We start from the raw sequence: 22816 nt of genomic DNA, 5'->3' as shown, positions 1-22816 counted from the left end.
GTGACTGCCTCGTGGTGTTAGTAGTGGTCAGTGGCTTGTGACTGCCTCGTGGTGTTAGTAGTGGTCAGTGGTTTGTGACTTCCTCGCGGTGTCAGTGGTGGCCATGTACAGGTGGTGTGAGCATGGGAGGAAGGTGTGTTGTGCTGGTGTGTGTGTGTATGGATATTTGGGTATGTGTATGTGTCTGTGTGGTGCTTTGATGTGATGTGGAGGGGTGGGGGTTGGGAGGTGGGTGGAGTTTGTGCGTGCATATGTGTGTGTGTGTTTTTGTATTATGTGAATGTGTAGTGTGTATGTGTCCAGAGTGGAATGTGCATGTGTGTGTGATTTGTGTTGTTTGAATGTGTGTGTGTGTGTGTGTGGTCTGTGAATGTAAGCATGCTCGTGCGTGTGTGTGTGTGTGTGTGTGTGTGGTGTCTTTTGTGTTCTGTGAATATGTATGTGTGCGTGTCTGCATGCATGTGTGTGTGTGAGAGAGAGAGAGAGTGAATGTGGTATTTTATGACTGTTGTGTGTACACATGTATGTGTGAGTGTGTGTGTGTAAAAGAAGCAAGACCCATAAGGTGTGTGCTGTGTGGACCAGGTGTTGGCGTGCCAAGAGACGGACCCGAAGACCAGGGAGAAGCTGTGCAGTAACCGGGCCATCACCGTGGCCAGGACAAAGCCACTGGGTGGGTAACTGGGGATGTTTTTGGTTTTTTCCCTGCTCTCGCCCTTTCTCCCAAGTTTGAATGGAAAACCAAACTGAGCGTCTTGGTCATTCGAATGAGACGATTAACCCGAGGTCACGTGTGCAGCACTCACTTGGTTCACTAGAAAAAAGAACCCATGGCGACGAGAGTATTGTCCTCTGGCAAAATCCTGCAGAATAAGTCCACGCTGATAGGTACACAGATATATAACTGAAAGCATGCTCTCAAGGCCTAAGTGCAGAGTGATGGCCTAGAGGTAACACGTCCGCCTAGGAAGCGAGAGAATCTGAGGGTGCTGGTTTGAATCACGGCTTAGCCGCCAATATTTTCTCCCCCTCCACTAGACCTTGAGTGGTGGTCTGGACCCTAGTCATTCGGATGAGATGATAAACCGAGGTCCAGTATGCAGCATGCACTTAGTGCTCGTAAAAGAACCCACGGCAACAAAAGGGATGTTCCTGGCAAAATTCTGTAAAAAAATCCACTTCGATAAGAAAAACAAATAAAACTGCATGCAGGAAAAATACAAAAAAGAAGGGTGGCGCTGTAGTATAGCGACGTGCTCTCCCTGGGGAGAGCAGCCTGAATTTCACACAGAGAAATCTGTTGTGATAAAAAAAAAAAAAACAAATACAAAATTGGTATGCACTTGCACACACTTAAACAATCTTGCATGCATGCTTTCACACACACCCACTAATAGGAAAAATAGTGATTACATGTTACTTGAGGCATGGGTGGTAGAGTGGGGAAGGGGTGGATTTTCGTTGAAAATCGTCATTTTGGATAAGTTAAGAAAAGGAACACTACCACATACACACATATTCGTTCTCACACACATTCTCACACACGCTGTCTCACATATACACGCACTCACACACACACACACACACACACACACACACACACACATTTTATATTCCTTCCCGTTACTCTGTCTCATATGAAAAGATATAAAATAGAAGAAAAAAACACTGAAAACATATATTGAAGAAAAAACACGGAAAAGATATAAAACCGATGAACCCCGCCCCCCCCTCCCTGTGTGTGGGCGTGTGTTGGTGTGCAGACTTTCTTATTTTGTGTGTGTGTGTTTGTGTGTGTGTCACTATATGTTAATGTTTTACGCTAACCAAGTATAGTTATTATTTTCTTATGTACGTTTGTGCGTGTGTCATTGTATGCTAATGTTTTACACTGACCTGGTGTAGACTGTCAAAGCCTGATCAGCTTGTTGGTTTTTTTTTATGAAGATCAGGTATCTGTTATTTTTTTAAGAATTTTATTTTATTTATTTATTTGTTTTAAACAGATTTGTTGTAGTGTGTAGGGATCAGTCTGCACGCTTTTGACAGTTCCTTGAAAGTGGAACTGAACCGGTGCTTGTGCTTCTTTTTTGTGTTGTTGTTTTGCCCACTTTGTAAAGCAGGTTCCGTTCTTTCTTCTTCTTCTGCGTTCGTGGGCTGCAACTCCCACATTCACTCGTATATACACAAGTGGGCTTTTACGTGTATGACTGTTTTTACCCTGCCATGTAGGCAGCCATACTCCGCTTTCGGGGGTGTGCATGCTGGGTATTTACTTGTTTCCATAACCCACCGAACGCTGACATGGATTACAGGATCTTTAACGTGCGTATTTGATCTTTTGCTTGCATGTACACACGAAGGGGGTTCGGGCACTAGCAGGTCTGCACACATGTTGACCTGGGAGATTGGAAAAATCTCCACCGTTTACCCACCAGGCGCCGTCACCGAGATTCGAATCCGGGACCCTCAGATTGAAAGTCCAACGCTTTAACCATTCGGCTATTGCACCCGTCGTTCCGTTCTTTCAAAATCAAAGACATTGCAGTATAAACATTGTAACAAATATTGTGCATTATTCATGTGATTTAGATCTTTGAGGACACTTTTGTGAAAAACATTTTCCTTATTTCTGTGCTGTGTGTATGTAAGGAGGAAGGTGGCAGGATGGTTAAGATGCTTATCTGCCAATATTGTGTGTGTGAGGGTCTGGGTTTGGTTCTCAGTCTCACCCTTTCCCCTAACTTTGACTTGAAGATGATGAACTGAGGTCCAGTGTGCAGCATGCACTTGGCGCACTGGAAAATAACCCAACTGCAACAAGAGTGTCTTCTGGCAAAATTCTGTAATAGAAATCCACTCTTTCATGTCACACAAATATATATGGTTGCACTCAGGGCCCAATTAGTGTGTTAGGTCATGCTGCTGTACGGCATCAATCGGCTTGGCGTACATGGAATTGTCTGAAGCATGTGGTTAAAGTGTTTGGACTTTTAACCAGAGGGTCCTGGGTTCAAATCTCAGAAATGGCACCTGGTGGGTAAAGGGTGGAGAGTTTTCTGATCTCCCAGGTCAACATATGTGCAGCAGATCTGCTTGTGCCTGAATCTCCTTCATGTGTATACGCAAGCAGAAGATGAATACGCATGTTTAAGATCCAGAAATCCATGTCAGCGTTTGGCGGGTTATGGAAACAAGAACATACCCAGAATGCATCCCCCCAACCTGCCCCCGAAAACAGAGCATGGCTGCCTTCATGGGAGGGGGTAAAAACAAACCCACTCGTGTACATACAAGTGAACGTGGGAGTTGCAGCCCACGAACACAGAAGTGTGAACGTGGTGAACTGAAACAGGAACTGAGCATGCTGATTTGTGTGTGTGGGTGTATTCATGTGTTTTTAGTATGCATGTGTCATTGTAATTTTCATCGCAATCGCCCAGGGCTTTTGTATCGTTAGATTGGGCGTACCAAATGTCCTTTTATTATTATTATTATTATCATCGTTATAACGGTGCGGTGTTTCAGACAAGGCGGACAACATCAACGCGTCCACAGTGGAGGCCAAGCTGATCGCCAACAGCACAGGGGACGTGCTGATCCGCTGGGAACCCCCGCTTCACCCCAACGGCCTCATCATCAAGTACCTCATCCGCTACCGCCGTGCCAACCAGGACGATGTGAGTAGTTGTAGTTGTTGTTGTATTTCTTTTTATCACAACAGATTTCTCTGTGTGAAATTCGGGCTGCTCTCCCCAGGGAGAGCGCGTCGCTACAGTACAGCGCCACCCATTTTTTTGTATTTTTTCCTGCATGCAGTTTTTTTTGTTTTTTTTTTCCTATCAAAGTGGATTTTTCTACAGAATTTTGCCAGGAACAACCCTTTTGTTGCCATGGGTTCTTTTACGTGCGCTAAGTGCATGCTGCACACGGGACCTTGGTTTATCGTCTCATCCGAATGACTAGCGTCCAGACCACCACTCAAGGTCTAGTGGAGGGGGAGAAAATACCGGCGGCTGAGCCGTGATTCGAACCAGCGTGCTCAGATTCTCTCGCTTCCTAGGCGGACGCGTTGCCCTGTGGCTTGGGGATGGGGGGAGAGTGAGGGGTGGGGGTGTGTGTTGAGTGTGGTGGTGTTGTGTGTTGTTTGGTGGGGGTGGGTTGTTTGTGTGTGTGTGTGATGTAGGGGATTGGGGAAGGGGGGCGGGGAGTGTGGTGTGTGTGTGTGTTGCTGGGGTGGGGGATGAGTGGGTTGTGTGTGTAATGTAGGTGTGTGTGTGTGTGTGTGGAGGGAGGGTTTGGGTGAGTAGGTAGTGTGTTTGTGGTATGTGTGCTTATGGGTTTCAGTGCCCCTCTACAATTTGGAAGATCAGTGCATGGAGTTTATGCACAAGTCAGGCATCTGCTCCATGATTTAAAAAAAAGAAGAAAAAAAGAATATTTGTGAAAGAAAATTTTTTTTTTTTCTTTTTCTTTTTTTTTTTTTAAAGCAGAAGTGGTGTAGCATCGGTTGCTGCTGGAAGACATAGGGCTAGGTGGGTGGTTTCCAGTGTTCAGTTGCGTGAGTGGATTCTTGCATGTGCTTCTGCGTGTGTGGGTGGGATGGTATTGATAGGGGAGGCGGGGAGCGGGGAACAAAATGTAAAGCGCTTTGAGCAGTATTTCTGGATAAATGTGCTATACGAATGTCCATTATTATTATTGTTATTATTGTCAGTCGTTAACGCTTATGATCCCGCCTTAGCGGGGCTAAGAGGACGTGTGTTTTTGCCTCGTGTTGCAGCACGAGTTCCTGACAGTGTGCGTGAGTCAGCGGCGGTACCGCCAGGTTGGGGGTCACCGTCTGGTGAACATTGACCCCGGCAACTACACCTTCAAGATTGCCGCCGTGTCTCTGGCGGGCAATGGGTCATACACGCCCCTCATGTACTTCGTCATACCCCCCCGCCAAGGTAGCTGTGGCTCCATCCCTGCCCTGCCCCCTTCTTCCTCCTCACCCTGCCCCCTTCTTCCGCCTTTGTGTTGTTATTGTGTTCTGATGTGGTGGTGTTGTGTTCTGTTGTGACATTGTTGTTATTGTGTAGGTTGTGTTGTTTTTGTTATTGTGTTGTGTTGCTGTGTGCAAACAGAACTGTGCAGCAACGTATTTCCATCGCAGACATCTCACAAACAGTACAGCAACATATTTGCATTACCAACATCTTACAGTTCATACAGCATCACATTTGCAAATACAGCTGCTCGAAGCCTGATGGTGTTAAAAATAATCCAGATATGTGTGCATTGACATTTTACACATTGTTCATTAATCCACTTTTTCATTTTGTGTGTGTGTTTATTGAGGTATGTGACGTTTCTGTATAACCCTGGAAGCTTAGAACAGCACCACAGTCAAACAGTGACAAGAACATGCTACAAATAATAGGAAACATACATCATCGCTTGACGAGTGACGTGACCAAGTGCAATTTCTGATTTCAGAAATCGAGAAGCCACTGAGCGAGACGATCATTGCTGTGGCCATAATCAGTGTCGTCATTGTCGTCACCATCATCATCGTTGTCGTCTGGCTGATTGCCAAGAGCAGGTAAGCAGGGGACAAAGTGAGTGTCATTGCCAAGAGCAGATAATCGGGACAGAGTGAGGGTTATTGCCAAGAGCAGGTAAGCGGGGGACAGAGTGAGGGTTATTGCCAAGAGCAGGTAAGCGGGGGACAGAGTGAGGGTTTTTGCCAAGAGCAGGTAATCGGGGACAGGGTTATTGCCAAGAGCAGGTAATCGGGGACAGGGTTATTGCCAAGAGCAGGTAAGCGGGGGACAGGGTTATTGCCAAGAGCAGGTTATCGGGGACAGGGTTATTGCCAAGAGCAGGTAAGCGGGGGACAGAGTGAGGGTTATTGCCAAGAGCAGGTAATCGGGGACAGGGTTATTGCCAAGAGCAGGTAAGCGGGGGACAAGAGTGAGGGTTATTGCCAAGAGCAGGTAAGCAGGTGACAGAGTGAGGGTTATTGCCAAGAGCAGGGTAAGCGGGGGACAGAGTGAGGGTTATTGCCAAGAGCAGGGTAAGCGGGGGACAGAGTGAGGGTTATTGCCAAGAGCAGGTAAGCAGGTGACAGAGTTAGGGTTATTGCCAAGAACAGGTAAGCGGGGGACAGAGTTAGGGTCATTGCCAAGAGCAGGGTAAGTGGGGTCAGAGTTAGGGTCATTGCCAAGAGCAGGTAAGTAGGGTCGGAGTTAGGGTTATTGCCAAGAGCAGGGTAAGCGGGGGACAGAGTGAGGGTTAATGCCAAGAGCAGGGTAAGTGGGGGACAGAGTTAGGGTTAATGCCAAGAGCAGGTAAGTGGGGGACAGAGTGAAGGTTATTGCCAAGAGCAGGTAAGTGGGGGACAGAGTGAGGGTTATTGCCAAGAGCAGGTAAGTGGGGGACAGAGTGAGGGTTATTGCCAAGAGCAGGTAAGCAGGGGACAAGAGTTAGGGTTATTGCCAAGAGCAGGTAAGCGGGGGACAGAGTGAGGGTTATTGCCAAGAGCAGGGTAAGTGGGGTCGGAGTTAGGGTTATGCCCCTTATGTTCTTTGTATGAGAATTTTGATTTTGTGTCTGTTTTTTTTTTTTGTTGTTTTTTTTTTATGTGACAGTAGTAGTGTTCATGTCTCTGTGTGTGTGTGTGCGCGCACGCGTGTTAATTACCTGTGCGAGTGAAGGAGAAAGACGGAGAGAGCTGTTGTCATGATAGATCTTCTTCATCTTGTTTGTTGTAAGAGTATATTAATGATTGTATTGTTTTGTTTTGTATTGTATTGTATTTATCTTTTTGTCACAACAAATTTCTCTGTGTGAAATTCGGGCTGCTCTCACCAGGAAGAGCGCGTCGCTACACTGAGAGCGCCACCCATTTTTTTGTTATTTTTTCCTGTGTGCAGTTTGGTTTGTTTTTCCTGTTGAAGTGGATTTTTCTACAGAATTTTGCCAGGAACAACCCTTTTGTTGCTGTGGGTTCTTTTACGTGCGCTAAGTGCATGCTGCACATGGGACCTTGGTTTATCTTCTCATCCGAATGACTAGCGTCCAGACCACCACTCAGGGTCTAGTGGAGTGGGAGAAAATATCGGCGGCTGAGCCATGATTCGAACCAGCGCCCTCAGATTCTCTCGCTTCCTAGGGGGATGCGTTACCTCTAGGCCATCACTCCGTTTATAGTGCCTGCTTTCGGTCAAACACGGAATAAAACAGGTCAAACACGGAATAAAACAGTCGCTCAAATTGAGGCTGAGGCTGCAGAGAATGTTTTATAGTGTTGGTATCCTTTTCACTGTTATCTTGACTGTCAATGGTGCAGAGAGTATTTATGCTGTGAGCAGTTTATAGTGTAATCATTGTTCTCGCTGGACGTAATTGTCAACCGTACACCGCATTCTATGTGCAGGTTTGGGAATCATGAAATGACCGTCATCTCGCAGAACCCAGGATACATGCCTTCTGATGACTGTGAGTGTTGATGTGTGTGCGAGTGCGTGTGCGCATGTGTGCATGTGTATGTGTCCAAGTTGATTTTTTCAAATATGTGACAGCAAAAACAAATAAACAACCCCACCCCTAAAAGAAAACCCCACTCTTAAACACTAACATTTACCTTAGTAACAAATTGTCAGTGGTTTGATATGAAAACAATGCAACTTCTTTCAAATGTTTTTTCTTCTTCTTTTTTTTTCCCCAAGAAATAAGTATAACAATTGAAATGAAAAGGACTTAAAATATTTGTACAAGTCTGCTATAAATCAGTTCTTGACATGTGCATGCATGTATGTATGTGTTCAATTCAGTTGGATGTCTATTCACAAAATGTGGAACAAACAAAAAATAACAACAAAAACACACACAAACACCAAAATGTATCTCATTAATGGAAAGAAAATTGTCTGAATACGAAAACATAATGAGCAATAATACAACATCTTTGGATGAAAACTTCATTCCTGATAATCTGTGTGTGTGTATGTGTGTGTGCGCATGCGTGCATGCGTGTGTGTGTGTTTATGTGTGTGTGTGTGTGTTCATGTGGTTTGTGTGTGTGTGTGTGTGTGCATCTGTGCTTGTGTGTGTGCATGCATGCGTGTGTGTGTGTGTGTGCGTATGCATCTGTGCTTGTGTGCGTGTGTGTGTGTGTGCGTATGCGTGCGTGTGTGTGTGCGTATGCATCTGTGCTTGTGTGTGTGTGTGTGTGTGCGCGCGTGCGTGTGCATGTGCCTCTGTGTGTGTGTGTGTGTGTGTGTGTGTGTGTGTGTTTCAGTGTACATCCCGGACGAGTGGGAGGTGCCGAGAGACAAGATCGAGCTGCTGAAGGAGCTGGGTCAGGGGTCATTCGGCATGGTGTATTCTGGGAAGGCGTACGATCTGGTGGACGGGTTCCCTGAGTACAAGGTGGCCATCAAGGTCTGTGGGTCTGCAGGGCTGGCCGTGTGTGTGTTGCTTGTTATGTGCTGTGTTTGTGGTGTTGTGTGTAGTGTGGTGTGTGTATTGTGTTTGTTATGTGGTGTGTTTATGGTGTGTACTTTGTGTTTGTTGTGTGTAGTGTGGTGTGTGTGTGTTTGTTATGTGGTGTTTGTGGTGTTTGCTTTGTGTTGTGTAGTGTGTTTATTGTGTTGTGTGTGTATTATGTTTGTTATGTGGTGTGTGCTTTGTGTTTGCTTTGTTATGGTGTGGTGTGTGTATATTATGATTGTTATGTACTGTGTTTGTGGTGTTGTGTGTAGTGTGTTTGTTGTGTTGTGTGTAGTGTGGTGTGTGTATTGTGTTTGTTATGTGCTGTGTTTGTGGTGTGTGTAGTGTGTTTGTTGTGTTGTGTGTAGTGTGGTGTGTGTATTGTGTTTGTTATGTGGTGTTTGTGGTGTGTGCTTTGTGTTGTGTAGTGTGTTTGTTGTGTGTGTATTTGTTTGTTATGTGGTGTGTGTGGTGTGTTCTTTGTGTTGTGTTGTGTGTATTATGTTTGTTATGTGGTGTTTGTGGTGTGTGGTTTGTGTTTGTTGTGTTTTGTTTTGTGTGTACTATGTTTGTTATGTGCTGTGTTTTTGGTGTGTGCTTTGTGTCTGTTGTGTGGTGTGTAGTGTGTTTGTTGTGTTGTGTGTGTATTATGTTTGTTATGTGGTGTGTGTGTGTGTGTTTTTTTTAATATGGTGTGTGTTATGTGTGTTGTTTGTGGTGTGTTGTTTGTGTTGTGTTTGTGGTTGTGTGTGTTTGTTGTATGTATGTGTGGTGTGTGTTTGTTGTGTGGTGTGTGTTCGTTGTGTGAGTGTGTGCTATGTGTTGTTGGTGTTTTGTTTGTTGAATGCTGTGTTTGTTATGTGTGTTGTATGTATTGTGTTTGTTGTGTGTTTGTTGTGTTGCTTAACAGCAAGCAAGCACACATGTGCGGTGTGGTGCACAAACATCATGCACACATACCACACACTCATGCACACATGCACACACACACACGCTCATGCAGCATACACGCGCATACAAAGACACAATTAATTTACACATGAACACACACACACATGAACACATGCATGTGCATGTGGTCAGTGTGAAAAGACAGTGATTTGTAGTCAGTGTGAATGGATGGTGATTTGTGTGAAGCCAGCGTGTGGTCAGTGGTCATGACTCTGTTGTGCAGACGGTCAACGACAACGCAGGTTTCCAGGAGAGGATGAACTTCCTGAAGGAGGCTACAACTATGAAGTGAGTCCTGTGCTCTCTTTGCATGTATGACATGTCAGTCGCGTCACACCATGACCATCACAACAGCAGAGGAGGTCGCTGCTGTTTGGACTATCTGGGCTAGAACTTGATTATAGTGGTAGAGTGTCTTGCCCAAGTTACATCCCCACCCTCTTGCCCAAGACGGCTTGAAGACTGTTGGCGTTGGGATGGTTAGTTAGCTCCCGAGGCTGCAGCACTAAGAGCCAGTGCAATCTTGCTTCCTAGTTTGAGAGTCATAGTCCTTTCCCAAAAGACTAAGCTGTAGATGAATTCCCATTGCAGTGAAGAAACCATTGATGATACAGCTCTCACTTGGCTGTTGGCCCAGCTGTAAGCTTATATCAGTCTCTCTCTATGTAAGCGGTTGCAGACAAAGTCCTTTGTACAGTTTTGCATATCAGTGACGATAATGAAGCACTTTTGATAAGAATAAAGACAGTGATGATGATAGTACTTAAATATTCTGTACACCCAAAACGGAGTTTGGTTACCTGCATGGCAGGGTGAAAACGGTCATATAGTTGACTTGTGTTTATATACGATGTGTGAAAGTGGAAGTTGCAGCCCATGAATGCATAAGAGAAGGAAGAAGAAAAACACGAGGAACGAAGTATGGCTGCTTAACCACAAGACTAGAATGGATACTTTCATTTAAAAAAAAAAAGAAAAAAGCCCACTCACAAATACAACAAAATGAATGTGAGATTTTCAGCCCATGAGGGCAGAAAAAGAATAAGAAGATAAACTACTAACAGTGACGGTGGTAATAAAGCTTTTTAAAGTTGCTGTCATTTCTAATTCTCAAATTAACAGTTTAAACAAAATGGTGTCACATTGTTTGCTGTTGTTTTCAGAGCATTTAACTGTTACCATGTTGTTGTATTTACAGGACATTTAACTGTTTCCACATGGTGATGTTTACAGGACATTTAACTGTTTCCACATGGTGATGTTTACAGGACATTTAACTGTTTCCACATGGTGATATTTACAGGACATTAAACTGTTACCATGTGGTGATGTTTACAGGACATTTAACTGTTACCACGTGGTGATGTTTACAGGACATTAAACTGTTACCATGTGGTGATGTTTACAGGACATTTAACTGTTACCACGTGGTGATGTTTACAGGACATTTAACTGTTACCACGTAGTCAAGTTGATCGGAGTGGTGTCCAAGGGCCAGCCAGCACTGGTCATCATGGAACTCATGGCCTATGGGGACCTAAAAAATTATCTCCGCATGCACCGGCCTGACGAAGAGGTGGGGCTCCTGTCTATTCCTTTTTTTTGTTTTGTTTTGTTTTGCCCTGTCATCTGCGCCATTCTGTTTCCATTAGCCCAATACATGTCCACACATCAACATCCTCCCTTCTCAAGCAGTCAAGAAGCAGACTTTGACTCCATGTGTGTTGCCATATTGACCTGTCCAGAATTGAATTTGAATTCCGTTTGTGTGTTCACAAGAGCAGTATCAAAAGAGGGTGCTATTCAGGGGGACAAAGGGGAGGTTACCTACTTCCGGGAGGTTATCGGCCGTAGCTACTTTCGTTTTCTCCGCATAGGCGGATAGTAGTTTGCACAGGACATGAATGTCAGACCCCTGCCGGAGTCTGCACTAGTGGGTCACGGTAAGTATGTTACTTAAACGTAATTTTAGGAAGAAAATTTCCTTTTTTCGTTTGCTTGGTTTTTTTAATGTTCAATTCAGAACTGACTCTGGAAAAGTAATATATTTGCCTTTTGTGCCAACCTGATTCGCATGTCATGTTTTTGTGTCAGTTTACATGTAGTATTCATAAGTAACCAGCTGAAGTTGTTAGGCATAAAAACATTCTGCAAGAAATGTGCATTGCTGTAAGTGTGATATGGGTGTAATAGGAGATGAATTTTTATTTTATAATGGAATGTCCAGAATTTGATGACTTTTATAAATACCTTAATTCCTAAAAAGTACACATGAAGCTATTTTTGTTATTAATTCAAAGGAGGGAGGGGAGAGTTTTTAAAGCTTGGTAAATTCAGAAAGAAGGGGAAAAACTGATATGTGGTATGTTCTTTTCTTTATTCTATCACCAATTTTCATGTGTTGCAATGACCTGACAATTTGATTTCTTTAAAACAAAATTTTTGTATTCCCAGTTAGTCACCAAATTAATTTGCTTCGTTAACTGCTAATGCTTTCTTCACCTAAAGCTGCTACTGTCTTACCTCCATGCTCCTACAGGGATCAAATTGATAAGATCCTCTTGATGGTAAGCAGGAAGGTTTAACCAACGCTCAGCTGCCAATACAGAGAGTCTGTTAGGGTGTGGGTTCGAATCCCCCTCACCCAAGTTTGACAGGAAAATCAAACTGAACATCCAGTCTTTCGTATGAGACAATAAACTGAGGTCCTGTGCGCAGCACACACTTGTGCACTGAAAAATAAATCCATGGCAAGAAAAGTGTTGTCCTCTGGCAAAATTATGTAAAAAGAAAACCACTCTGATAGGTACACAGATGCATGCACTCGAGGCCTGACCAAGCGTGTTGGATTATGCTGCTGGTCAGGCATCTGCCTAGCAGATGTGGTGTAGACCTAGTCTGACGAAAAACAAGAACGCCAGAGAATCGACAGACAGGCAGAAAATACGAAAAAAAAACTTCGTATGAAGAGCACAGGAACAGGAGTCATGATGGCTGCCGTCAAAAGAGGGCGCTAGCTAGGGGAACAAAGGGGAGGTTACCTACTTCCGGGAGGTTATCAGCCGTATTGCTTTCATTTTTTCCGCATAGGCGGATAGTAGTTTGCACAGGACAGGAATGTCGGATCCCTGCCGGAGTCTGCACTAGTTGGGTCACGGTAAGTATGTTATTTAAACGTAATTTTAGATAGAAAATTTCCTTTTGTCCAAACGCAGTGACACTTCCTTGAGAAAGGGAAACTGACACTGATGGTCTTGGTGCTGATGTTTCAGAGCAAGATCGGGGATCCGCCGACGATCAAAGAGATCCTCCAGATGGCGGGCGAGATAGCAGACGGCATGGCGTACCTGTCGGCCAAGAAGTTTGTGCATCGTGACCTGGCGGCCAGAAACTGCATGGTGTCTGAGAGCAAGGTGGTCAAGATTGGGGGTGAGTAGGGGACACTGCATGTGTGTGTGTGTTCGTGTGTGTGTGTTCTTGTGTGTGTGTGTGTGTGTTCTTGTGTGTGTGTGTGTGTGTTCATGTGTGTGCGTGTGTTCATGTGTGTGTGTGTTGGTGGTGGTAGGGGATGGGGTGCAAGACAGTGAGAGAGAGTCTGGTTTGAACAGCTTTGTGAGGAAGGTGTGTGTTTGAGGACAGTGTGTACGTGTGTGTGTGTGTGTGTGAGAGGGTCTGGTTTGAAGGCTTTGTGAGGAAGGTTTGTGTGTGTGTTCTGAAGACAGAGGACAGCATGTGTGAGTGCACATGTTTGTATGCTTGCATGAAGTAGTGTGTATATATCTGTCTGTGTGTCTGTCTCTGTGAATATCAGTACCCTGCATGTCCATGTACTTGTGTTGCAGGTGGCTGATGTTCCTGTATATATTTGTTCTGAAAAGAAAGAAATGATAAATCTGCTAAGGAAACGATATCAGATTTCAATTGTCTTTAAGTACTTTAAAATTAACAGGGACAGTTATTTTTGTTGTTGCTGAGTGGATGATTGTGATTGATTGACAGAGAGCTCTATTTGTGTGTGTTGTGTTTCAGACTTTGGAATGACACGGGACGTCTGTGAGACAGACAGAGAGTTCTGTTTGTGCGTGTGTTGTGTTTTTGACTTTGGAATGACGCAGGACATCTGTGTGTGTGTGTTGTGTTTTTGACTTTGGAATGACGCGGGACATCTGTGTGTGTGTGTTGTGTTTTTGACTTTGGAATGACGCGGGACATCCGTGTGTGTGTGTTGTGTTTTTGACTTTGGAATGACGCGGGACATCCGTGTGTGTGTGTGTGTTGTGTTTTTGACTTTGGAATGACGCAGGACATCTGTGTGTGTGTGTTGTGTTTTAGACTTTGGAATGACGTGGGATATCTATGAAACAGACAGAGAGTTCTGTTTGTGTGTGTTGTGTTTCAGACTTTGGAATGACGCGGGATATCTATGAAACAGACAGAGTTCTGTTTGAGTGTGTTGTGTTTCAGACTTTGGAATGACGTGGGACATCTACGAGACAGATGGAGAGCTCTATTTGTGTGTGTGTTGTGTTTCAGACTTTGGAATGTGGCGGGACATCTACGAGACAGACAGAGAGCTCTATTTGTGTGTGTGTTGTGTTTCAGACTTTGGAATGACACGGGACATCTACGAGACAGACAGAGAGCTCTATTTGTGTGTGTGTTGTGTTTCAGACTTTGCAATGTGGCGGGACATCTGTGAGACAGACAGAATTTCTGTGTGTTGTGTTTCAGACTTTGGAATGACGTGGGACATATACGAGATAGACAGACAGCTCTATTTGTGTGTGTTGTGTTTCAGACTTTGGAATGTGGCGGGACGTTTGTGAGACAGACAGAGAGCTCTATTTGTGTGTGTTGTGTTTCAGAGTTTGGAATGACACGGGACATCTGTGAGACAGACAGAGAGTTCTGTTTGTGTGTGTGTTGTGTTTTTGACTTTGGAATGACGCGGGACGTCTGTGAGACAGACAGAGAGCTCTATTTGTGTGTGTGTTGTGTTTCAGACTTTGTAATGACACGGGACATCTGTGAGACAGACAGAGAGTTCTGTTTGTGTGTGTGTTGTGTTTCAGACTTTGTAATGACACGGGACATCTGTGAAACAGAGAGTTCTGTTTGTGTGTGTGTGTTGTGTTTTAGACTTTGGAATGATGTGGAACATCTACGAGACAGACAGCTCTATTTGCGTGTGTTGTGTTTCAGACTTTGGAATGTGGCGGGACATCTGTGAGACAGACAGAGAGCTCTATTTCTGTGTGTTGTGTTTCAGACTTTGGAATGTGGCGGGACATCTGTGAGACAGACAGACAGCTCTATTTGCGTGTGTTGTGTTTCAGACTTTGGAATGTGGCGGGACATCTGTGAGACAGACAGAGAGCTCTATTTCTGTGTGTTGTGTTTCAGACTTTGGAATGACACGGGACATCTACGAGACAGACAGAGAGTTCTGTTTGTGTGTGTGTTGTGTTTCTGACTTTGGAATGACGCGGGACGTCTGTGAGACAGACAGAGAGCTCTATTTGTGTGTGTGTTGTGTTTCAGACTTTGTAATGACACGGGACATCTGTGAAACAGAGAGTTCTGTTTGTGTGTGTGTGTTGTGTTTTAGACTTTGGAATGTGGCGGGACATCTGTGAGACAGACAGAGAGCTCTATTTCTGTGTGTTGTGTTTCAGACTTTGGAATGACACGGGACATCTACGAGACAGACTACTACAGAAAGGGCAACAAAGGGCTGCTACCTGTGCGGTGGATGGCTCCAGAATCCCTCATCTATGGCATCTTCACCACCATGTCCGACGTTTGGTGAGTTGTCTGTTTCTGTTTCCAGGAGGTGTCTAAACTACAACTACTCCAGAAATAGAAGTCTGAGACTCTAAAGAAAAAGGAAGACTTCATTATTTCTATTACATGATTTTAACCCTCTAGAGCCATACGTAGCAAATCTGCTACACTTCAAAAATAGTCTTGAGTAGAGCAAACTAAAGGCAGCATCAACAAGGGAGACAACTGCAGTCTGGCACAAGAGGCTGAACCTTGCCAGAGTTATATTCCTTTCTCCTGCAGCTGGTGCCAGAAAGTGTGACATCACTTCCTCTTTGATGGTTCCACGTGGGTGCCAGCTGCTGAAACTGCTCCAGACAAAATCCATCCTGAACTGACTGAAAGTAAGTCCAGCTTCCTTTCTAAACAAGTTATTTTTTAAGAAACAAAGGCAACTAACATATTATATAGTCATAGTTTTATATTCTTTCATAGTTTTGTAAGATTGGAATGCTAAAGATTGGTGTAGCACATATGCTACAACGGGCACTGCCTGCTTTGCCATGTAGCATTTGTGATACAATGGGCTTTAGTGTCAGTGAACTTTATCACATGCATAACTGTTGGTGTTGTTCAGCATTTTATTATACAAAATGTGTGCATTATTTTAATTAAACCACAGTTTGTTTCTGCAGAGATGAACATGTTTTTTAATTGTAGCGATAATTATGAGAGTTCTCAATGCTCAAAAGTATTTTTTTATGTCTACAGATGTCAACCAATGCTTCTGTACAAGACATACTTGATGCTGTTGGCCTCGATGACAGTGAGTTTGAGCTATCCTCAGAAGATGAATATGTTCCCTCCAGAGAAGAACTCAGAGAACTGGAAGAAGAATCAGATGATGAAGAGCCCATTACACCTACCAGGAAGACGAACAGGAAGAGGAAAACAGCTGACAGGGATGATGAGGATGATATTCCTTTGGCAGCTATGCGTCGGGATGAAAACAACCATGGCTATTGGGAAGATGAAGACGACATGCCACTGGCTACTTTCATGCTAGAAGAGGCAAATGGAGGACATCCAGATTTGGAAGATGCTCTTCAAAAACCCATCTGGACTGACATGCCTTTCCAGGAACCTGACTGTACATTCACAGGTGATCTTGAACAGCCTCCTGAAGATGGAATTCTGAAGACACCTTATGCATACTTCAGAGAACTCATCACTGATGAGATGTTGGAGAATGCTGAGATACAAACAAACATATACTCCATCCAAAAAGATGGGATCACAGTCAAGACGACCAAGAAAGAAATTGAGGTCTTCATTGGGTTGTATCTTCGTATGGGTCTTGTTCAGGCCTATTCTGTGCGGGCATACTGGGAATCAGCAACGCGCTATGCTCCTGTTGCTGATGCAATGGCCAGAGAAAAGTTCAAAAAACTTGCCAGCACATTACACTTTGCAGACAACCTGCAGGTAAGAGAAGAGGAGAAAATGGGTGACAAGCTCTGGAAGATCCGCCCTTGGATGGATGGGTTACAAAGAGCTTTGGACAAGATCCCTCCTGAAGAGCACAACTCGGTCGACGAAATAATGGTACCCTTCAAAGGCCGCTCATCGTTAAAACAATACATGCAAAAGAAGCCCCACAAATGGGGTTTCAAAATGTGGGGTAGGTGCGGCAGTTCTGGAATTTTATACCAGTTTGATGTCTACCAAGGTTCATCCACAAAGAAATCAAATGAACACAATCCGCATGGGATTAGTGGTGAGGTTGTTCTCCAAATGACTTCAAAGTTGCCAGAAGGCATGAACTACAAGATCTTTGGTGACAATTTCTTTACAAATCTGCCTCTAGTGAAGACCTTGAAGGAAAAGTCCATGCTGTACGTGGGCACAGTGCGCACAAACAGGCTAAAAAAAAAAAAGGAGGGATATTCAGCATCAAAGTTTGTACAATGGTCCGTGTTCGCTACTCCGTGCACCACAAAAAAAAAAGAAAAAAGAGAGAGAGGGAGAAAGAAAGGGGCTGATTGACCTGCACATCAACCCAGCATGCTGATCAGGCCTTGAGAGGGTATCCCATCACAGGTATTCATAAAACATTGAAATGAAATGAAATAGATAAAGAAATGATACATTAAAATCTAATAAGAACGAAAAATGCATTTGAAGACAAATGATCAAAATATAATGAGGGGGGAAAAAAAAGCCCTTACCCCTCCCCCCCCCCCCCTCTCTCTCCCCCTCTCTGCTCCCTGTCTGCATTTTTCTTTATTTTTTCTTACATTTTTGACTCACTTGTGTAAACAAAGTGAGTCTATGTTTTAACCCAGTGTTCGGTTGTCTGTGTGCGTGTGTGTGTGTCTGTGTGTCCGTGGTAAACTTTAACATTGACATTTTCTCTGCATATACTTTGTCAGTTGACACCAAAGTAGGCATAAAAATAGGAAAACTTCAGTTCTTTCCAGTCATTTGTTTAAAACAATATTGCACCTCTGGGATGGCCACAAAAATAAAATAAAAAAGAAGCCTAATTATATGCAAACTGCATTTACTGTTATATTTATATTTTTTGTAATCTCTAAACTTGGCACTTTGACCTCTTATTTTGACACAACAGCAAGAGGAATTATTATTATCATTTTTTTGTTCAAACAGGAACTTCTTTTGCTAAGCATGGAATTTTTATTTATTTTGCAAATGTTTTGGTGCAGATAGTAAAGAAGGGAAATTACTGTGTAATTAATGCTAGGGGACGTAATTTATCACAAGTGAGTCTTGAAGGCCTTGCCTCTCTTGTTCTTTCATGATTTTGTACCCTGGGGCTGGGTGGAAAAAAATGTCATGATTTTGTACCCTGGGGCTAGGTGGAAAAAAAAAGACAACAAAAATATTCATGTTATTGTACTTGTTTCCATTCTCTGGTAAAACGAAATTTCGTTACCTCGTTCGTTCCCTCTCTCCTTCCTCTCTCTCCCTCTCCCTTTCACTGTCTCTCTGCCCCTCCCCCACTGTCTCCCTCCCTCTCTCTCTCTCTCTCTTCTTTGTCTTTACTGACACTTGCAGGGCATGTTGTCATGGAATTTTCAGGTTGTGCGGCATTGTGATGTGGGAGATGGCTTCACTAGTGGCACCCCCCACTGTCTCCCTCTCTTTCTCGTGTTATTCTTTACTGACTTACTGTCGGTAACGGCACCTGGTTGCTAAAGGGTGGAGATTTTTCTGATCTCCCAGGTCAGGATATGTGCAGACCTGCTTGTGCCTGAACCCCTTTCGTTTGTATATGCAAGCAAAAGATCAAATATGCACGTTAAAGATCCTGTAATCCATGTCAGCGTTTGGTGGGTTATGGAAACAAGAACATACCTAGCATGCACCCTCCCCCCCCCACCCCTCCTGAAAATGGAGTATGGCTGCCAACATAGTGGGATAAAAACGGTCATACACATAAAAGCCCACTTGTGTACATATGAGCGAACGTGGGAGTTGTAGCCCACAAACGAAGAAGAAGAAGAATCTTTACTGACACTTGCAGGGTGTGTTGCGGTGGATGTTTTAGGTCGTACGGCATTGTGATGTGGGAGATGGCTACGCTAGAGGCACCCCCACTGCTGCTCCCTCTCCCTCTCTCTCTTGTGTTCATCTTTACTGACACTTGCAGGGTGTGCTGCTGTGAATGTTTCAGGTCGTACGGCATTGTGATGTGGGAGATGGCCACACTGGCGGCCCAGCCCTACCAGGGTCTGTCCAACGAGCAGGTGGTCAAGTTTGTGGGGGACGGCAAGGTGATGGAACAGCCGCCTGGATGTCCTCCCAAACTGTGAGTCACCCTGTGTCCGTGTGTGGGGGTGTGGGAGGTGGGGGTGGTGGGTGGTAGGGTGGAAACGGGTTAGGGGAGGGGGGGGAGGGTGTGAAGAGCTGTGGTTGGAGATGTGTGTTAGTAAGAGTGTGGGCCCACAGGTTTTGGAACGGGTTTTGAACGTTTTTAAGATTTTTTTTTTCTTAATCATTGATTGATATGGACACTTGTATTAGCCTAATTTCTTGATTGGTATGGATACTTATATAGCATCTGATTGATTGATATGGGTACTTTTATAGCACCTGATTGATTGATTGATATGGATACTGAAATAATGCTTATCCTTGGTCAGAGGCCAAGGTCTAAAAATGTTACAAACACTTAATTGTTAGCACAATAGGCACAAGAGGGGGTTGGGTGGGGGTGACCAGTTTCGTTGTTTAATTGCTGTTTGCATTTAAATTTTTGGTTTATGGTACCAGTGTATCTGATGCGGAAGTGCTGGCAATAAGAGTGATGATGATAATGATGATGATGTGTGTGTTGACACCAGGTGGAGCCTGATGCAGAAGTGCTGGCAGTACCGCGCCAAGCACCGCCCCACCTTCATGTCCATCATCGAGGAGCTGGTCCCCGATCTTGACCCCAGCTTCCAGGACGTCTCCTACTTCTTCAGTGAGGAGAGCCACAGGGACCGCGAGGGAGAGGACGCTCGCCCGGCGCCCCACATCTTGCACAGCATCGCAGGCATGGACGCCGCCAACAACGGCGCTGACGAGGTGAACGCAGAGGAGGAGGAGGAGGACGATGATGACATGGACCACGGAGGCTTTGCGGACGTGGACTCCCATGACGACGAGGAGGAGTCACGGGTTCCGTTCATGGCAGCGGAGGACCTCAGCCACCATCACTACGGCCGCTCGGCTTCGCAGGCGTCAGGGGGCCAGGCGGCAGGGGCGCAGCACTCTCCCTCCAACAGCAACCGCGGGGCCTCCTCCTCCTCCTCCTGGGTGCGGGGGGCGGGGGCCAGTCGGGGGGGCCCGTGCGGCCTGGTGGAGGGGGCGGGGGCCGGGTCTGGGTCTGGGTCGCCGGTGGAGTGCATGATGCTGGAGGAGTTGTCGCCCAGCGGTCACCGCTTCTCTGGGTGCTCCTCGCCCAGCTCCGTGGTGAACCTGCCCAGCGACGACAGCAAGGGGAGCAGCAAGAGCTCGGGGAGCTTCTCCCACCACATGAACGGCCTGGCCAACGGGCATATATACACCCCCCCCTACACACAGCACCACCGGACAAAACCCTGCTGACCTCAACCACTGCTCTCTCGCCTCAGATTGTGTGTGTTGTTGTGAGTGTGCTCTGTGCGTGTGTTTGTGTGTGAAGTGGATCAGGATAGAATTGTGTGTGTGTGTGTGTGTGGAAGAGCATATATCAAATTGATGAGGAGAAATGTGTGTGTGTGTGTGAGGATGTATGTATATGTGTGAAAGGAGGCAGAGAAAGGTGTGTATGTTTTAACAGAGAGGTGAAGAGATGGATTTCTGTCTCCTTTTATTTGTCCTGAGAGAGAGAGAGAGAGAAAGAAAGAGAGAGAGATGACATGTGAAGGTGTGTGCCCAAGTGTGCCTGTGGACCATATCCTTAGCCCAGGGGTTGGCAGCTGAGGCCTTCAGTCAGGACTGACCAGCAGATCCATCTTGTGTGGACAGAATACCATGGTGTGAATGGAACAGTGACTCAGGAGTACGTACATTGTTACACAGCATCTTTAACGTGCGCGAGAATTTTTGTATGTGAACTGAAGGGTGTGTGAAGCGAGTGCTGTGCCATCATCGCGCTGCTGTTCCGCATTCACCTCAGTGACTTGACTGAATGCTGGGCACAAGACAACGTTGTGTGGAGTCTGCTGACTGTCCTGGTGAAGGTTAGGGGGAGGGGGAGGGAGGGTGGAGGTGGAGAGATGAGGGAGTGTGACATCACAAGGACGATTGCCCGTGACGGGATCCAAACCAGCTGGTTGGTGGAGGCTGACAGATGGACCGCCTTCACATACTACGCTCGGTGTTTTGACTCAGGAACCGAACTCTTGACAAACAGACAACAGCTGCATGCATCGCCAGGGGCGGTTCCCCTTTCACAGCAGTTCCCTCCCCCCCCCCCCCCCCCCCCCCAGGAGAAGGGGTCTGGTCACGAAGGTGGCATTTATGTGTGGACTGCTGCAGTGTTTGGTGTCGGAGGAATGGAGGGGGGAGGGAACAAGTGGCGGTGTGTGCCCAGACATTGTGTACATAGCGAGGAGAGCGCTGTGAGTGCGCTCCCTTGGTGCTGGAGGGGTTGGGGGAGGGATGGGGGGGGGGGGGTGTTGGGGAGAGGGAGAGAGAGACTGGACTCTTCCAGCAAGTCTGCCTTGTTGTTAATCAACAACGTTCATGTTGTGCGTGCGTCGTCGTCGATAGTCATCGTGTTCTGCTTGGCGTTCATATGTGGTGTTGTCGCCAGTCATCATGTGGACTTTGTGCTGTATGTGCTGTTCTTGTCTGGTCATGGCTGAAAAATGAAAAAAATATATAAACATATATACATGTATGTACATTGTGTATTAATCTATATCAAAAGCAATGTGAGTGGCTTGATATTGGTATCACTCCTGACCTGGATATTACAACAGACTTTGATCAGCTCAAAGACGGTGGCTGTGTCATGGTGTGTGCTCTGTTCTTTGTTCTATGGTCTGATGGTTCCCAGTGTTCTCTCTCTTTTCCCTTGGATCGGTCAGAACTTGTCAACAGTGGATTTCAGCTGTGTGTCTTCTGAACACTTTTTTTTTTCCTTTTTTTTTTTTTTTCTTAAACCAAGATTTAAAACTTATGTGTAGGGCTGACTTGAGCATGAACTGGCAAAAAGAGTATATATATATATATATATATCATACTGCTGTTTTGATTTTCTGTCTGTTTTCCAATCTCACATGTGTTCAGTTGTCGATGAGGGGGTTGGTGGGGGTGTGGTTGGCTGAGGGATGACCAGATGGGGGTGTATGTGGAGGGTGGGGGGGCGGGGGGGGAGTGCTGCTGATGGCAGTGTTGTGACAGTGGATGTGGGCACAGGGAGGATTGTGTGTTGAGTCCTGTGTGTGTGTGTGTGTGTGTTGTGTGTGTGTGTGTTATAGTTGTATACATATGTGTGTGTGTGTGTGTGTATTGTTGTATGTGTGTGTTATAGTTGTATACATATGTGTGTGTGTGTGTGTGTGTGTTGTATGTGTGTGTGTTATAGTTGTATACATGTGTGTGTGTGTGTGTGTGTGTGCGTTGTATGTGTGTGTGTTATAGTTGTATACATATGTGTGTGTGTGTGTGTGTGCGTTGTATGTGTGTGTGTTATAGTTGTATACATATGTGTGTGTGTGTGCGTTGTATGTGTGTGTGTTATAGTTGTATACATATGTGTGTGTGTGTGTGTGTGTGTTGTATGTGTGTGTGTTATAGTTGTATACATATGTGTGTGTGTGTGTGTGTGCGTTGTATGTGTGTGTGTTATAGTTGTATACATATGTGTGTGCGTGTGTGTGTGCGTTGTATGTGTGTGTGTTATAGTTGTATACATATGTGTGTGTGTGTGTGTGTGCGTTGTATGTGTGTGTGTTATAGTTGTAGACATATGTGTGTGTGTGTGTGTGTGTGCGTTGTATGTGTGTGTGTTATAGTTGTATACATACGTGTGTGTGTGTGTGTGTGTGTGTTGTGTGTGTGTGTGTTATAGTTGTATACATATGTGTGTGTGTGTGTGTGTGCGTTGTATGTGTGTGTGTTATAG

At 45.1% G+C, this 22816-nt stretch overlaps 1 protein-coding gene across 1 annotated transcript in view; it reads left to right on the top strand.

Annotated features, from left to right (window-relative positions):
* LOC143281913 (putative molluscan insulin-related peptide(s) receptor) overlaps positions 1 to 20578 on the top strand; it is an 81464-nt gene extending 60886 nt beyond the window's left edge. The window contains exons 14-25 of the mRNA XM_076587209.1: positions 586 to 673; positions 3529 to 3680; positions 4784 to 4952; positions 5482 to 5587; positions 7424 to 7485; positions 8288 to 8430; positions 9653 to 9717; positions 10873 to 11005; positions 12702 to 12858; positions 15105 to 15234; positions 18890 to 19024; positions 19560 to 20578. Of these exons, the coding sequence (XP_076443324.1) occupies positions 586 to 673; positions 3529 to 3680; positions 4784 to 4952; positions 5482 to 5587; positions 7424 to 7485; positions 8288 to 8430; positions 9653 to 9717; positions 10873 to 11005; positions 12702 to 12858; positions 15105 to 15234; positions 18890 to 19024; positions 19560 to 20307 (2088 nt within the window). The 3' untranslated portion in view covers positions 20308 to 20578. The remainder of the gene's footprint in view (positions 1 to 585; positions 674 to 3528; positions 3681 to 4783; positions 4953 to 5481; positions 5588 to 7423; positions 7486 to 8287; positions 8431 to 9652; positions 9718 to 10872; positions 11006 to 12701; positions 12859 to 15104; positions 15235 to 18889; positions 19025 to 19559) is intronic.
* The last annotated feature ends 2238 nt before the right edge of the window (positions 20579 to 22816 follow it).

This window comes from Babylonia areolata, chromosome 5, assembly GCF_041734735.1.
Source record: "Babylonia areolata isolate BAREFJ2019XMU chromosome 5, ASM4173473v1, whole genome shotgun sequence".
NCBI lineage: Eukaryota > Metazoa > Mollusca > Gastropoda > Neogastropoda > Buccinidae > Babylonia > Babylonia areolata.
Note: the sequence above shows the minus strand (reverse complement) of the source record. Positions and strands in the feature narration are given on the sequence as shown.